Raw genomic sequence first — 17278 nt, forward strand, 5'->3', positions numbered from 1 at the left:
GGTTGTACACAATTGTTATAGTCATCAAAATTTACTGTCAGAGTGTTTGTTAGAATAGAAGTAGCAATAAAAAACATCACAGAACTCAGCGAAAACTACATCCCGTTATCGGTAAGTCACTATTAAGTCGCTTGTTGCTGTAGAGTAAATTAAATAATTTGAAATTCAATGCGTCCGTTCACTAAAGATAGCCAAAAGCCCGTGGTAATTACAGGAAGACGTAAGTCAAAGCTGGAGGCGCCCAAAACAAAATCAGCGGCTGCGCTCGTCAAACGCAAAAACCGCAATGCTCAAAAGAAGCAGGACGATGCCGACGGCGATGATTTGGACAAGGAGCCGTGTCAGTTCGTTCCCGTACGTCGCAAGCCTCTGGGGGAATACATGAACTTAAAGGAACCGATCTCCTCGACCTCATCATCATTGCAGAGTATGCCAATGAGCTATGCGGATGCCGTACAGACTGGCCTTGGTGTGAAAGTAATGATAGCGCCACTAGCCACCAAATCAAATAAAACTGGCAAGAGCAAAGCCACTAAGAAATCCGCTGATACAAAGTTCCGAGGATTCGATGAACAGCCCAAACCACACATAGTCCGTGTCGAACCAAAGGTGTTTCGCACTGACGTTGAGCAGAGGTCAAAAAATAAGGGCTGCAAACCGAAGAAGCCAATCGTGTCCAATATCCAAAAGCCAGTCAAGACCAAAATGCGACGAGCAGTTAAAATCGATCCAGATGACGCTGATTTGAAAGCACTTGAGTTTAAATTCAAAGGACTGTCATGCAATGCAGCAGGCACTGCAACAGTTGCAGCTGTACAAACAGCTAGACATTTGAATTTAATACAGGACAATTCATTATTAGCAGCGTCGCATGGCCATGTGAAGCATCCATATAAATCGCCGACATTTGCGGATTCTGTCAGTTATTTAAACTATCATCAAAAGCGATTGCAGCAGATGATTAAGAAGCAAAATATTTGCGTTCTATGCTTGCAATCGCCGGAGCCCATGGAGGTCCCACATTTTGAGGACAGTCGCTTTAAATTTCTGGAGGAAGCTGCACTTTTCACACAAAATCGCATTATGCTACAACTATGGCTGAACTCTGATCAACGAATTTCCTAGTAAGCTTGTTCAGACAGATAAATTTTTAAAGTTATATTATTGTGTTCTCTGTTTAAAACAAAATTTAAATGCAATGGCCAAATAAACATTGGGCTGCCAACGCAACGGACGATAAATTAGTATTTTTTCGCAACAAAAAAATATCGAGAAAATACCATGTGAGCAATTAACAAATAATGCATCGCAAATCGATATATTTCTTGTGTATCATGCCGATGGTCACACTGTCTGTGTTTAGGTTGATTATTTTCCTTATTTTGCGTGTAAAAATGTTGTGTTGTGAAAAGCGCAATTCTCTCGCAATGCCAATTTAGTTTGCCCTGCCAGCTAGTGGCCAATGTGCAAGCCAATAATGTTAACAGATTGATGGCATTGCAGCAACTGCATGGCAGCGTCTGTCTAGCCAAACAGCAGCCCAGCAGCAAAGTGTGTGTGGCGAGTGAGTGAACGAGCGTGCGAGCGAGAGGAGTGGAGCGGAGCGGAGAGAACCGAAGCGCAGTGCGTTTTGTGTGTGTATATAATGGACAAGTTAAAAAACAACAACAAAGAACATGCAGTTATTGCATCAATTGAATGCTCCTATACCAACGCTGGTGACGCCGATGTCGATGTGGAGAGCAATAAGAGCACGCCCACACCATATTTTACGCCCCTGGAGTTCTTACAGACCTCCTTTGAGTTCCCATCGCCAACAACAGCAACAGCAGCAGCAGCAACAACTGCTGCATCAGCAGAGCGAGGCAACGACGAGGACACACTGTATACACCCAAACAATTTACAATTGCTAATCCAAAGCAGCAGCAGCAGCAGCCGTCACAGTTGCCGCAATCGCCGACGACGCTGAATCGTAAATTCAAGCGATTTTCATTATACGATCGACGTTCGTGCTCACCGCAGGACGGACGCATATTTGCCAACAAGGAGAATACCCAACCGAAAAAGTGCAGTGCCGATAACGATCACGATAGTCTGTATTTATCGAAAAGCGAACACAATTCACCCACAATACTTTACAGGGGCGATGACGGCTCAACGACAACGCAGCAGCAGTCGACGACGACGACACCCAATCTCCTCCATAACGATGCCAACCGCCATAGCTACTCACCAAAACTGCTCGCCTCCATAAATAATCTCAATTTGAATAACTCACTGTCCGGCTCACCGTTTAACCTTATCAATTCGGCGGGCTACAAAAATGGAAATTTCTTTCGCTTTCCCGAAATCGATCATGTCGTACAGGATATTGTGCAGTTGCAGCCCACAGTTGCAGCTGTGCCCGCCGCGGAGACAGACAATCAGCAACAGCAGCAAGCAGTTCCACAACACCACCACCACCACCACCAGCAGCAACAGCAACAAGAGACAGGACGCCGTAACCGCAAGAATAAGAATAATCTCACCATACGCATCACAGATGTACAGTTGGCCAGCAGAAGCAATTCGAGTAGCAGCGGACAGCAGCCGCTGTCGCCGACATCGCTGGCCAAGCCAAAAACGCCCACCATTAAGAGCACGAAGGAGAAGGCGCGCTCCTTGGACTCCGCTGCCAACGAAACGGAGTTATCCATAGTGGTGCATCACATAAGCGAATCTCATGATATGTCCGCACCGGGCAGCAGCACTTGCCATGTCGCGCAGAGCAATATGCTGATGCAGCCCACTGCCTCCAGCCTGTATTCAACATCCCTTTCCCGTCTGGACACACCGCAGTCGATGCACAGTCGCCGCACATCGCGTCGTAAGTCTCCTGGATTGAGCAACAGCGATTGGCTCATGTATCATCGCAAACAGAATCCATATCAGAGCTCCCTGGAGGCGGATGAACTGAAGTCGGCGTCCAGTGTGGACAGTAACAGTGGCAAATTTACGCTGGGTGCCAATTTGGCACCGCGCAGTGCCCACAAACTGAATCCGTTGCTGCACTCGTCCAGCACCAATTTGAAAACGCTGCCCGAGTTCCTCACCCTGGTAGAGTTTTCGCCGAGCGCTGCGCCCGTCGAGTCGCCATTCAAACAAAAGTCCATGGATTTACCGGGCGGTCACATGCAGACCAAGAGCATGACGGGTGGCTCGATGAATCTGCTGCAGCGGCGTGGCTCCAATCACAGCCTCACTCTGAATCTGCACAGCTCGTGCGGCAATCTGATGAACAGTGGCTTGAGTGTCTCCAATTACAATCTTGGCTCCGTGAGCAACTCGAAGTCGACGTGCAATCTTGAGCAGCAGCAGTTGCAGCAGACGCAACACACGCAGCAACAGCAACAGCCGCACAATCAATTAACCGTCGCTGCGGGCAGCGCGCAGTGCATGCGTCAGGGCTTGTTCCGGCGGCGTGGCTCTAATCACAGCATAACCCTCAAAAGTCACACGACCAACTCTTGCGGTGAACTGAACTCCGTGGCCAATCAGACGCCCAAGCGCGGTCTGCTCGAGCGACGCGGCAGCAACCAAAGTCTCACGCTCAACATGGGCGGTCAGCTGGGCATAGTGGGCAGCGGCAGCGTCGGCGTCGGAGCAACACAGGAGCAGCATTCGCTTGCGCAGCTAGATCATCCAAAGCTAACCGTCTGCAATTGTGGCGCTGCGAACGCTGGCCAGGCGACGCATCAGCGCAAGTTCTTTAGCACTGAGAATCTGAACAGTAATCGTGGCGGCACTAGCTCGCAGTACTTGGATTTCAGCAGCAAGCAGCCGCTGTGCTTTGGCTCCGCCTCCGATCTGCAGCCCAGCGATCAGTCGAAGAGTAAATCGCCAGCAGGCAGCACTGAACCGGGCGTCGTCTGCAGCTGTTCAACGGGTGGCGGTGGCGTCGTTGGAGCCGGGATACGCAACATTATGACCCGTCCACTGTCACCGCAGACGACCAGCGAGGAGTTCAAAATCTATTTGGCCAGCATACAGATGTTGCAGAGTGCCTCGAATCCCCTCAATCAATACGATCTGATCAAGCTGAATCATGTATTCGATCACAGTTACAAAGTGAATCTGGGACAGCCGCCAGTGCTGGTGTTGGGACGTGAGGGTGGCACACCCACAAATCAGCTGCCACCCACATCAGAGGATAGCGAATTGTTGGCGATGTATCAGGCGGTGGTAAAGCGCATTGTGACGCCACTGCCCCAACTGGATGATGATGAACAGAAGCGCATTTTTCGGGATCTGCACAAGGAATTCTGGGATCTGCCACTCAATCATCAGGAGAAGCCCATGGTCTTTGGTTCGCAGACAAAGAATCGCTACAAAACGATTCTACCCAACGAACACTCGCGTGTGCTCCTCGAGAGCGAGGCGACCGAACTGTTCAATCTCCAGCAGCAACATCAGCAGAGTAACCTGCTACAGCCACAGACGACCACAAACGAGGAGCTAATGAGCAAAACGACGCTACTGGCCAATGAGGATTTGCCCTACATTAATGCCAATTACATCAAGGTACACCCAGAATCCATTGAGTACTCTGCTCAATTAAACACTCAACATTAAACACTTATTTCACTTCATTTTCAGGGCCCGGACTATGTGTCCAAGTGTTATGTGGCTTCGCAGGGTCCGCTGCCCAACACCATATTCGAATTTTGGCTAATGATCCATCAGAATACACAGCGTTATATACGCCGCTGCATGGACGGTGGCAGCAGTCCCCACGTGGATAAGTCGCACATTTTGCAGCAGTACTATCAGAAAATCATAATGCTTACCAATTTCACGGAGTGCAACCGGCAAAAGTGCACCATCTATTTTCCCATCGAGCTAAACGAGATCTTTGCGGTGGCTGCCAAAGGAGAAGTGTTCGAGCTGGACGCCATGGCACGCGACTTCTTTGAGCCGCATCTGTTGGCACCATTGCCGCCGGTGGAGGGCGCCGAGAGTGCCTCAAATGAGTTGCAGCCGGAACCGGACCGAGATCAACAGAATAGTCGCTGGCACATTGGCATTGATTCGGTGAAGGTGACGCTGAGCGAGACATTGCGACGCACCCTGCCCTCGGATGGCAGCTTCTTTTTGGCCAAAAATGTGGGCATTGTGCGACGGAATGGTTACTCTGTGCGCAAACTGGTGCTGCTGTATTGCATTAATGTGCCGGAGAGCGAAGGCCGATTGGAGTATTATTTGCAAAAGATCTGCTGCTATCACTACTGGTATCCCGATTGGCCGGATCATCATTCGCCGCGCGACATCAACACGCTGCTGGACATCTGTTTGCATGTACTCAATCTGGGTAAATGCGAATCGGAGTTTGATAATTACGATGAGAAGCGGAGCACGCTAAATGCGCATCTAACTGCACAGCGCTTGGACATTTACAAGCAGGACATCTTCAATGCGGTGCAACCGCTGCCAGTTATACACTGCTCGGCGGGCATTGGACGAACCGGTTGCTTCACAGCCATACTGAATGCTGTGCGCCAGCTGCGGCAATCTCTGGCATACTCGCTGACGGGCATGTTGAGCAGAACGCTGACCATGACCGACATGGGGGAGGCGATACAGAATTCGACCAGTGATGCGGATGATGAGAGTAGCTTTAGTTGCAATACCATTCTGCACATACAGCACATTGTGGAGCAGCCGGATGCGGTTAGCTTTGATCAGCTTCCAAAGATGCCAGACATCTTTGTCGATATACTGGGCATTGTGTGCAATCTCCGGCTGCAACGCGGCGGCATGGTTCAAAATTCCGAACAATATGAGCTAATCCATCGTGCGATTTGTCTATATTTGAAGCGCACTTTGGCGCTGCGACGTTTTTAGATTATAGTTTAAACAAATGATGACAATTTTGGATCTAAATGATGATTGACATCTAGTTGTAGACAATGATGATGATGACGATGATGATGATGAAGAAGAAGAAGAACAAAACACCAATTTACTATTTGTAAAAGAATTTTTGTGACCCTTATTTTTAAAATGCAACCAAGAATGAAAAAGAAAACCCAAAAAAAAAAAACATAACAAGAAAACAAATAAACAAAGAAACAAATGCGAATAACCATGGCTAAATGAGTCTCGAACATATATACTTATATAAATAATAATAGTTATATGGCGTATTGAGTAGAGGAGATATGTTTCTCAATGTTTGCTATATATAAATACTTATTACCTATTACTACACATTATTATGATTATGATTATTATTATTATAAATGTTTATTAAGTGTTTTGAATGTATGTATGTTTAATGTGTGTGCATGTTATGTATGTACATAAGTGTAAATGTTTCAATATTTTCGGTGTGAACAAAAAACAAAAGAATAACAACAACAAAGAACTATGCTTAAAACAACAACAACTAAAGCTAATTAACATTATTATTACCTTATCCTAACGAGCTAGCCTTTGGCGACAACCAGAACAAAAACAAAAAACAAGCAACAACAACAGTGAGTTGGCAACTGTTTGGAAAACGGAAAAAGCTCAAACCTTTTTCAAGTTGTTTCGGAGCTTGCTCCGTTTCTAACTGACTAAAACACCAATTTTTTCGGATTTCGAACTGCCAGCTCGACCGTTGTTGTTGTGCCCACAATCTATAGTTACAGCAAAGGTTATTTCATGACAAAACAAAATACCAATTATATTGATAACATATAAAACAAAAAACAAAAATGAACTTGAAAACTTGTATTAATGTTTATGCAATGGAACTAGTCAAATAAAACTTAGAAACATTTTAAATGTAATTATAAATGTGTAAAACTAATGCATTTTCATTGGTTTGTAGGGGGCCGAAGTGAAATAAATGCTAATTTCTACTCCACATTTCCAAATGACATTCAAATTTATATTTGCTCATTATATAAACAAATAATTTCTGAACTTCAAGCTTCGTTTTTAATGCCATTTTATGTGTTCGCACGGATTGTGATTTTTTATTTGAATAACTAACAGTTACTTCGTATATGTATTAAATAATTCAGTTTTTAGCTAACTGACAATTTAGTTAGTTAATTTAATTTTGGTTTTTCATTTTGTTCAATTCAAAGTTCGCGCGGGTGCAAGCAACCTTTGGAGCCCACTTACGGGTTAACGATTAATCAGATAAATCAGCTGTGCATTTCTGCGTCTAAAGATCATTATACTGGAGTTTCGACTTTTGACCGATTTTTACTAGTGATTAGATATTACTTTATATTTAATGTTAGTTACGATGTGGGGCTTAGCTGCACTCAGAGGTATAAAATATTCTGTCAGTAGCCTCCGATTATTCAGCAATATGAAAGTAAGTGAAAACAAGCAAATAATTGGCAAATTCACAAATTGTAAATTTTTAGGTCAAGGTGCCTGTTAAGCAAGGTGTGCTGGTTGGACAGCGTCAGCAGTTGCCCAGTGGCCTAGTATACGAAAGCTTCCTAGGAGTGCCCTATGCACAGCCACCAGTGGGTGAGCTGCGTTTTCGAGTACGTTCATCACAAATGAACAACTTTCTACTATTTATTGAAATGATAACCTAATTATAGAGCCCCGTGCCAGTGGAGCGTTTCAAGGAGCCAGAGCTGGACTGCAGCAAAGAAGGTGATGTCTCACATCAGCGTGATCCATTTATGCTGGAAGTCATTGGCTCGGAGAACTGTTTGTTCCTCAATGTGTATGAGCCCAAAGGAAAGTCGGCGAAGCCGCTGCCCGTCATGGTATGGATTCATGGTGGTGGCTTCTGGTTTGGCAACGGAAATAGAGATTAGTAAGTGCGCGAAGTTATATGTATACATGCAATCTTGTTAATTCCATAATCTTTTTCTCATGCAGTCACTTTCCTGCACAGCTAATGCAGCAAGAGGTAATAGTGATTACCCTGAACTATCGCTTGGGTGCGTTGGGTTTTCTCAGTTTGCCAGAGGCCGGCATCTATGGCAATGCGGGATTGAAGGATCAGCGTCTGGCGCTACAGTGGGTGCAGGACAACATTGCCAACTTCAATGGTGATCCCCAGAATGTGACCCTTTTTGGGGAGAGCGCGGGCGCAGCTGCAGTGCATCTGCACACTTATGCCGAGCATGCCAACAAACTGTTCCACAAGGCCATCATGCAGAGCGGCACAGGCAACATGGAGTGGGTTTTCCAGCAAAATGCGGCATACAAAGCCAGACGCTTGGGCGAACTATTGCAGGGCAAGAATATTGAGCAGGCGAGTCAACTGCTGGAATTCCTGCAGTCCAAACAGGTGACACCACTGGATCTCCTTAAAAACACTGTGGGTGTGCTCAGCGATGATGAGCGTCGTCGCGGGCTGCCGTTGGCATTCAAGCCAGTTGTGGAGGATGCTGAAAGTTCAGATAGTTTCATTAACAGAAACTTTATGGATCTGATGCATGATAAGGAACGGCTGCGTGGAATGCCTATGATAATGGGCTATAATTCAGCAGAAGGCATGGCTATGCTTGTGAATGCCCGGCGGAAGCTAGAAGTGTACAATGAGGATATGGCGCGTGTGGTTCCACGCAATCTGGTGGATCAACCAGAGTCGCCAGTGGCACTGGAAGCAGCTGAGGATATGCGTCAATTCTATTTTAATGGAAAGGCATTGACAGAAAATTGTCTGGACAATCTGATTGATTTGTTCACAGATTACCACTTTAATATTGATCTGCAACACGCTGCAGAGATTCATGTTAACTGCCAGCGGACGGCACCGTTATATTTCTATCGCTTTGACTATGTGGGTGGACGGAACATGTACAAGCGCATGTTCCAGGCTGAAAAACTTCGCGGAGTATCGCATGCAGATGAGCTGTTCTATCTGTTCCAAATGTTAGATGATCAGATGCCACTCGCCCCAGAGGATGGCCAAATGTCGGAGCGTCTATGCCAAATGTGGGCCAATTTTGCGAAACACGGCAAGCCGTTGGAAACATGGACGCCAGTGCAGAGATCGAAGAGGAGCCCTAATGGTGAACTCGAGCCCATTCGGCTGGATTATATGAAAATCGATCGGGAGTGCAAAATGAAGTCAGATCCAGATGCAGAGCGTATCGATTTCTGGCGCAGCATGTACAAAAGATATAAGCCGCAATGCTATGATGAGCTCAGAGCAAAGTTGTAATTGATATACCATATTCAAATTGTTTATTTTGATATTAGTTCACTAGTTCACTTGAGCTCGAGCTTTGATTTATCGATATTTTTACGAGTAATTATTGTATTGTCGTTTTAGTATTTTATCGATTATATCTGAAGCTCATAAGACCAAGAATGTGCCGAACTGAATATTATTGATAGTTAAACAATTAGTAAAGTACTCATCCCAAAATTTAGTTTAGCCTATTTTTTATGCTTTTCATTTTTTTAAATAAATTTGCGTCCATTTTTCTGGTCGATTTGTCCGATTTCTTAGTAGTTGTGTCGATAAATTATCGATTACAAACGCAATCAGCAAACTCGGCGAAACTTTGCATTAAATTTTTGTTGTCAATTTGCAAAGCGAAACAAGATGCCTGGAATTGAAACAATTAAATCAAGTTGGGCCGATGAGGTGGAGCTGGACTATGGCGGTCTTCCACCAACAACGGAAACGATTGAGAATGGCCACAAATATGTTACCGAATACAAATACAACAAGGACGATAAGAAGACGAAAGTGGTGCGCACATATAAAATAACCAAGCAGGTGGTGCCAAAAACTGTTGCGAAGCGCCGCACCTGGGCTAAATTTGGTGAATCAAAGAATGACAAGCCCGGTCCCAATTCGCAGACGACAATGGTGTCCGAGGATATCATCATGCAGTTCATCAACTCCAAGGAGGATGAAAAGGCCAACGATCCGCTGTTGGATCCCTCCAAGAACATTGCCAAGTGCCGTATTTGCAATGGCGAGCATTGGTCGGTCAATTGTCCATACAAAGGCACCGCCATGGATACGAATCTTATGGAGAAGAAGGCCGCTGCCGCTGCCTCCGCGGCTGTCGATGCACCCAAGTCGGGCAAATATGTGCCACCATTTCTCAAGGATAGCCAAAAGGGCGGCATGGGCATACGGGGACGGGACGACACTGCTGCCATTCGCATTTCCAACTTGTCCGAGTCGATGACCGAGGCCGATCTGGAGGAGCTGGTGAAAAAGATTGGACCGCAGAGCAAGATGTACCTGGCCCGCGATAAGAACACCGGCCTCTGCAAGGGATTCGCCTACGTTCACTTCAAACAGCGTAAGGATGCGGCCGCGGCCATCGAAATACTAAACGGTCACGGCTACGACCACTTGATCCTCAGCGTTGAATGGTCCAAGCCGCAGAACACATAGTGTGGGATAGGCCCGGTTGCCTGTGGAAAGGATTTGAACCTTAAAAAATATTTCACATTGTAAAAAATATTTAGAGCTTAACTCCGCAAAATAAATAAATGTCGAGTTCAGTTCTTCATCCTCTGTTTTATTTAAGTCATATCCTTGTGTCTAATAATATTTAGTACTTCGTGCGGAACAACTTTATATTTTTGGCGCCAATTTCGTGTTAAGCAACTCACTTGTTTGTTAAGTATTACAAACCAATTAATGCTTATTAATATAAGTATAAAATATGCTATTGAGTCATCTGTAGATTTGGATATGATTTGAATCGAAATGTTCGCCTTAGCGCGCTAATTCATTGGCTTCTGCTCGATGGATTGCCAACGCCTGGAGAAGCTTCTGGAAAAGCATGTCGGCCCAGGCACTCGAGCTGGGCATTCTTGAGGAGAGTTCTTTCAGTGCTAGCATAACATTCGCTTGGCTCTGCACCAAGTGAATCTTGTCAAAGCTAGGCTGTAGCCAAAAGACGCCTTGATTGGATGCCGGCGTTGCCTGGATGGCAACATCTCGATAACAGTTGAGTGCATCAGTTTGGGTAGATACACTCGTGTATAATCCTGTGGATGCGTATTCGTCTTCTGCCTTATTTGAAACCTGCTGGGAGCGCAGCTTATGCAAATCCATCTTTGAATTTGCCATCAGCTCCATCAAGCGTGACGCATCAATTCCGGTGATGCGTAGTAGTTGAGTTGTCTCTTCCGGCAAGCGCTGCAATCCCCATTTGGCTACATCTATGTTGGATGCTGTTGTTGAGTTGAACCTGTATTTCACATTAAAGTTGTTGCACAGTGGCGATGGGCTCTCAAAGATATCATTGCTCGTAAAGGATGCACGGGTGGGCAGCTTTTTAATATAGGTGTCTACCACAAGAAATTCTGTTGCCGGTGCCTTGGAATCTTGTAGACGCAATAGACTAAGCACTTCTTTTGCACGTTCCACAGCCAGCTTGCGCTTCTCCTTAATGGTCAGCAATGGTGAAGGAGCAGCAGCTCCTGCACGTACTTCAGTAGCTATATCCGATGATTTACTCGGAGCAATAACCTCGACACTCTTCTCAATATCTTGCACCGGGATATAGTCTATATCAGCGGGTTCTGCTTTTACTTCGTATGTGAAAAGATGTCTGGAAGTACTAGATGTAGGCGTGTGATCAACACGACGCTCCTTACGGCTAGAGTGCGGACTACGACTTTGGCTGCGACTTCGTTTTTTGTGACCATTGTGTTTTTTATTCTTTTTGTTCTTTTTGTTCTTTTTCTTCAATTTCTCAAGCTGCTTGACTCGCTGGTCAATGCGCTCGCTTAACTCCTCTTCGGTGTATTCGCAGTATTGCTGTGTCTCTGTTGGCGGCCTCTCCAGATCCATGTCGTCTAATTGATCCTGTCGGCTGCACGTATTTGTAGCGCCCTGTAAGTCCTCAGCCGAGCGAACAGCAAGAATACCAAATGGAAATTCACTGTTTTCTTCCTCCTTTACAATCGTTTCGAGCACCGTCACCATTGCATCAGCCTCCAAGTCGTCCAAAAAGTTGTCCGGCACGTCGGCAACATCACCGATCGGTTGAGATTCAAACTGTGTGTCCGCAGAGTTGGATTGGTCCCTCTCTGACACTCTGATGGGTGTTAAATCATTATCATTAGTTGGGCTGCTTTTGATGGACTTATCTAGTCCAAGGAACGGAGGCAGTGTCGTAACTATGGCTTCATCCTCATCAGCATCGCTTTCCCAACCGGCATTGACAGAACCGAAAAACGTTGGCTCCGTTGATGGGTGACAGTCATCTCGCAAGGGAGTGCACTCGTTCTCATCGTCTCTGGCTGGCGATTGTTCGCTTTTCACGTCTGTCTGAATGCAATGTGGACTAATTTCTACGTCCACTTCATCCTTAACGCTGATTTCGTTGTCCATGTAGAATGGAACGCCGCAAAAATTGAATGTGACTGTATCAATGCAGGGCAAAATTCCAGAGTAGCTTCCCAATGAATGAGTGGAGTGTGACCTGTGCATACTATCGATATAATTTAAAGTATCGAAAACGATGGTATGTATCGAGTGAATAACAACATCGATATTTAGTCGTTGCAAATTGCGAGTTAGTCATGGGTGCATTGTTTGGGAAATCTAGTAAAAAGACGGTTCCTAGTCGCATTACCGACCATGACAAGGCCGTTCTGGTAGGTATAACTTCTTGTCCAGCTGTCTGCGATTAACAATAGACGATTATCCCCTTGTCAACTACAGCAACTGAAGCAGCAGAGAGATCGTCTGAAACAGTACCAGAAACGCATCGAACTACAGCTTGAAAATGATAGAATGCTTGCCAAGAAGTGCCTTCAGCAGGGAAGAAAGGAGTAAGCAGTTCATATTTAACATGCCTTAATGAGTTCCATTTAATCAATATAATATATTTTAGTCGTGCAAAGCTATTGCTTCGCAAGAAGAAGTACCAGGAAAGTTTGCTCACAAATACCGACAAACAGCTGGAGAACTTGGAGAAACTGGCCGCCGATTTGGAATTTGCACAGGTGGAAATGAAGGTGCTTGATGGATTGAAGCAGGGCAATGCGGCTTTGAAAAAGGTTCACGATATGCTCGATATTAACGAGGTGGAAAAGATCATGGACGAAACACGCGAGGGCATTGAAAAGCAACAGGAGATCGATGCCATACTAACCGACGTGTTGACCACTCAAGACGAGGAAGATGTGCTCGCCGAACTCGATGCCCTGGAGGCGGAGGACCAGCGTGCACAATTGCCCGATGTGCCCAGCGAGCAGCTGCCAACCGCAGCCGACTCGGAGGAGGAGGAGATGGACGAGGAAGTAGAGGAAGTGGAGCAAAAAGCGGCAACCAAATCAAAGGCAAGCGCTAAAAGAGTGCTAGTCGAGGCCTAAAACTAAATGCCATTTTACTTTATTAATCTATTAAGCTCCTTTGAATGAATGTGTTATATCCCATGTATGTATTTGTCCCAATGTGAAACATATTTTTATAAGAATATTTCTAACAGACTTTCAAGCGCTGGCTTATTTCGTTGAACGTGTACTTTCTAGTCTCTTGCTTTTTACAGATTTGCGTACATCCTGGCGCACTCGCGAACGCAGTCCTTTATTCACTTCGCGCAGATTCTCAATCTCTTCGAGCAGGACCACATTCTCCTGGAACAGCTTATCGTATTTCTTCTGCACGCTTTTATCCTCGGCGACTGACTTGTAGCGGGCCAGGACAGTCTCAATCTGTTTGCGTTGACGCGAAAACTCATCGCGCACCTCGGCATCGAGGGAAACGTAACGTTTGAGCTCATCATCGCTGGCATGCTTGTGAAACAGCTCCTTGACGGCCTTCTTCAGACCATCCGAGCTGTTCACCTCCCCGGCCACATAGAAGATATCCGTGCAGATGGCATTTAGGCATTCGCGTGCCGATTTGGCACGATGTCGCTCCGTGCGCAGCTCGGCCACATTGCTCAGATACTTGTCGCGCATCTCCTTGAGCTGCAGCTCTAGCTGTATGTTGTTCTGATTGAGTCCTTCCAGTTCGTGCTCCATTTCAATGATGTGCTTTCGCTTATCGTTTATTTGGAATTCTCGCGGCTCAATCTGTGCCTTCAGTTCGGCTATCTTGTGGTTGAGCACCTGTTTATATTTGTCCAGCTCTTGATTCTTGTGCAGGAGCTCCTGTATGCGCTTCTCCTTGGCACCGATGGCATAATCGCGATCCGAGATGTCCTTCTGTAGATCTTCGACATTGCGCAACTGCTTCTGAATTTTCATCTGTGACTTGACATGCTCCTCTTTGAGTGTTTCCACCTCTTCCAGCAGATTCTCAATCTCTCTGCCTTGGGATTCATATTTCTTTTGAAGCACACCCGCCTTCCCGCGCCACATCTGCGTCTCATTGCGCTCCGTGGTCAGTTTATTCTCGTATTCCGTTTGGGTGGCGACCATGTTTCGATCGTTCTCCGCCTCCACCTCTTGGCAGTATTTGATGAACTCTTCTTTTTTGTCCTGCATCTCTTTCATCAGCTCCCGTATGAGATCCTTGCGTTCATCCAGCTGCTTCTTGTAATCGTTCTCCAGTGCCTCAATCGTGTCCTGGAGCGTGCCCGTCGAGTTCCTTAGCTTATCCTCATAACTTTCGCGCAGCTCGAGCATATTCTCACGCAGATTGGTGAACTTTTGGTATTCGATGAGCATGCGCTCCGAGTACTGGCTGGCCAGTGTGTCCATCTGGGAGCGAAAATCTTGTTTCATATCGCTGATCTGGAACGTTATTAGATTCATTTCCTCCGTGTGCTTGGACACAATCTCGTTGTTTAACTCCTTGAGCTCCTCCAATGCGCTACAATAGCTGCGATGCACCTCCTGCAGCTGCTGACCATCGAATATCTCGTTCTGACTGAGCTGATACTGGAACTCCTCGGCCTGCTGCTTAAGTCGCAACTCCAGATTAATAATCTGTTCGACTTTATCGCTTAGCTGAGTGCGTGGAATCAACACCTCTTGGCTCTTCATCAGATCCTGATCGATGGGTGAAACCTTCTCATCAATGTTCTCCATCAGCCAAATGGCAACGGTGCCCCGCTTGGATATGGCCACCAGCATTGTACCATCATACGTGAAACGCAGCTTGTTTATCGGACCGTCAAAGAAACGAAAATTGGTGAAGGTGCCTCCGCCAGCTTCCAGGAACGGCAGCTGCATATTGAACAGTCCACCCTCTTGATCCGCTATGAACATGATCAGATCGGAGCGGGCCAGGCATAGATCAGAGACGCCTCCCTTATTGCGCGACGGCACCGGAATCTCACGCTGCAGGGTCGCGTCCTGAAACTCCCTTATGGTACCCTGATTGGTTCCAGCGAATATTGTCATCGGATCGTTGAAGCTGACGCAGATGGTCACATACTCGGTGCCCTTCTGCACGATCTCCTGCAAGCGTGCCCCCGTCTCGATGTCCCACTGATAAATGGCACCCTCGGCTCCACCAGATATCAAATACTTATCCGTCTTGGTCCACGCAACGGAGAGAACGGTGCCATTGTGTCCTTTCAATTGGATCACCACCTCTAAATTATAGACTGATGTGACGGCAATATTGTTATCATAGGCAGCCGCCATAAGGTGTCCAAAATTCGAGTAACGCACATCATTGCAGTGTGGAAAGTTGTACGTCTTCACAATCTGCATGAGGAGAAATACAAAAGGAAAAATAAAAGAGTTTCTGGGTAGGATTCAGATCATAATCTTTAAGAATCCAATTTAAATTGATTATTGATTGAAATTGAAATCTTCTGGAAAACTTACGTTTAATTCATCCATAAAGATTTGTGTGATACGCAACTGATCGGAGAAGCCAATGGCTGCCATTAATCCAGTGGAATTCAGCTCCACAATATTGACATCCACCTGAAACTTGCGCACCAGCTCCACCTTGGCCGTCTCATAGTTCCAGATGCGTATCGTTTGATCCCGTGCTACACAAAAGTTAGCAATAAGCCCAAGCAATTCTTCATTAGATTGGAGTTACTCACAGGCAGTCATAATGATCGGTTTCCAGGCGCAAACGGACACGTCGACGACCTCGCCGATGTGGATGAGCACGCCGAGGGGCTCAAACTTGAGCTGTTTGGTCTTCAGGGTCTCCGGCACAATGAGGATGCCCACATAGATCTGGGCATGGGCGCAGGTCACAATTACCGTCTCCTGTTTGTGATCCACGGCCAGATTGGTGATCTGATAGAGAGACTCAGCATAGATGCTGATGGGCACCGTTAAGACAGTCTTACGTTCGAATTTAAACTTGGAGACGCGCTCAAAGACGAACACTTTGTTGAAAATGATGTAGGCGAAGCCTCTGGAAAAGGCTGTCATGCAGAGCACCCGCCAATCGGGCAGGATGAGGGGCTGTATCGCTGTGTAGCGATGATCCTGCGTCTCGCGTTCCTTATCAAACATCTCCTGGTCCATCATCAGATCAACGGTCTCCGCCACGCTCGCTTTCTGGCTCAGCTTATGTTCACCATTCTCGACGAGGATCAGCTCATCGCGATCGGTGCCCATCATCAGCAGATCCATCGAAAGAAATGCCATCGACGTCACCCGATATGTAATCTTCAGATTATTGCTTATGGTAAATCCACGCTCCGACTTACTCAGCAGCAGCAGAGTGCGTTCGCCGGCAACGGCAAGGAAACTGCAATCGCTGGGATTACCGGCAATGCACTCTGCGCCGCCGTGCGAACCCGGCACCGTCGCCCGTCCCTCAATCACAGTGCCGGTCTTGTCTAATAGCAGCATGAAGACCATCTCATTGGGTGGCTTTGTGACCAGCGCAATTGCACGCGAGTCGTTCGTGAAGATCATCTGCTGCACCTGAGCATTTCGATGATTACCAGGCAGCTCCAGATGACGTCGCTTCTTAAGCGTGGACAGCTCATATATAGATATACACCGACCGCTGGACGGAAGGGGATGAGGATAATTATCAATGATTGGAAAACAATTAACAATATTCACTTCTTTGCGTGCAGCTCGAGCACCGCAAGCAGTTTGCGATGTGAGCTCAGCGCAATTATCTCTGGTGTGGTGTCCTCTGGGAATCGAAGGAAACGCTGCTTGTTGCTGACATAATCATGAAATGCCAGGACACCCTCCACCGGATACATGACCTCCTTGCTAAGATTAAAATGTATGTTGCCAACGACATCTGTGCGCAGGCCATATATTAGTTTCGGCCGTATGGTAACCGAATTACCCGTTGACGGTCGCTTCGACTCCTCCATTTTTTACTAGAAAATATATGTGTTTGTATGGTAGTATCAAGATTAGCTGTGTAACTGACAAAAAGAAATATGCGAAATTTTC

At 46.3% G+C, this 17278-nt stretch overlaps 7 protein-coding genes across 7 annotated transcripts; 5 read left to right on the plus strand and 2 right to left on the minus strand.

Annotated features, from left to right (window-relative positions):
• Positions 1–85: 85 nt before the first annotated feature.
• LOC6559360 lies at positions 86–1243 on the plus strand. The gene is made up of 2 exons (XM_001986744.2): positions 86–111; positions 199–1243. Exon 2 carries the CDS (start codon positions 382–384, stop codon positions 1123–1125), a length of 744 nt encoding a protein of 247 aa, XP_001986780.2. The 5' UTR covers positions 86–111; positions 199–381; the 3' UTR covers positions 1126–1243.
• A 98-nt stretch (positions 1244–1341) lies between these two features.
• Positions 1342–6242, plus strand: LOC6559361. The gene is made up of 2 exons (XM_001986745.2): positions 1342–4561; positions 4637–6242. Exons 1-2 carry the CDS (start codon positions 1646–1648, stop codon positions 5879–5881), a joined length of 4161 nt encoding a protein of 1386 aa, XP_001986781.1. The 5' UTR covers positions 1342–1645; the 3' UTR covers positions 5882–6242.
• An 880-nt stretch (positions 6243–7122) lies between these two features.
• On the plus strand, positions 7123–9320 carry LOC6559100 (esterase B1). Its single transcript, XM_001986746.3, has 4 exons — positions 7123–7352; positions 7405–7530; positions 7591–7811; positions 7877–9320. The coding sequence occupies exons 1-4, from the start codon at positions 7269–7271 to the stop codon at positions 9168–9170; spliced, it is 1725 nt and encodes a 574-aa protein (XP_001986782.2). The 5' UTR covers positions 7123–7268; the 3' UTR covers positions 9171–9320.
• Positions 9321–9423: 103 nt separating this feature from the next.
• Positions 9424–10502, plus strand: LOC6559101 (eukaryotic translation initiation factor 3 subunit G-1). Its single transcript, XM_001986747.3, has one exon. The coding sequence runs from the start codon at positions 9558–9560 to the stop codon at positions 10365–10367; it is 810 nt and encodes a 269-aa protein (XP_001986783.1). The 5' UTR covers positions 9424–9557; the 3' UTR covers positions 10368–10502.
• Positions 10474–12359, minus strand: LOC6560868 (protein panoramix). Its single transcript, XM_001986748.2, has one exon. It carries the CDS (start codon positions 12318–12320, stop codon positions 10695–10697), a length of 1626 nt encoding a protein of 541 aa, XP_001986784.1. The 5' UTR covers positions 12321–12359; the 3' UTR covers positions 10474–10694.
• A 133-nt stretch (positions 12360–12492) lies between these two features.
• LOC6559869 (charged multivesicular body protein 6-A) lies at positions 12493–13451 on the plus strand. The gene is made up of 3 exons (XM_001986749.2): positions 12493–12586; positions 12654–12763; positions 12826–13451. Exons 1-3 carry the CDS (start codon positions 12512–12514, stop codon positions 13304–13306), a joined length of 666 nt encoding a protein of 221 aa, XP_001986785.1. The 5' UTR covers positions 12493–12511; the 3' UTR covers positions 13307–13451.
• LOC6559870 (cilia- and flagella-associated protein 57) lies at positions 13290–17278 on the minus strand. The gene is made up of 4 exons (XM_001986750.3): positions 16931–17278; positions 15946–16871; positions 15719–15888; positions 13290–15595 (listed from the first exon to the last, which is right to left on the minus strand). Exons 1-4 carry the CDS (start codon positions 17194–17196, stop codon positions 13439–13441), a joined length of 3519 nt encoding a protein of 1172 aa, XP_001986786.1. The 5' UTR covers positions 17197–17278; the 3' UTR covers positions 13290–13438.

This window comes from Drosophila grimshawi, unplaced genomic scaffold (assembly GCF_018153295.1).
Source record: "Drosophila grimshawi isolate 15287-2541.00 unplaced genomic scaffold, ASM1815329v1 contig_1367, whole genome shotgun sequence".
Lineage (NCBI taxonomy): Eukaryota > Metazoa > Arthropoda > Insecta > Diptera > Drosophilidae > Drosophila > Drosophila grimshawi.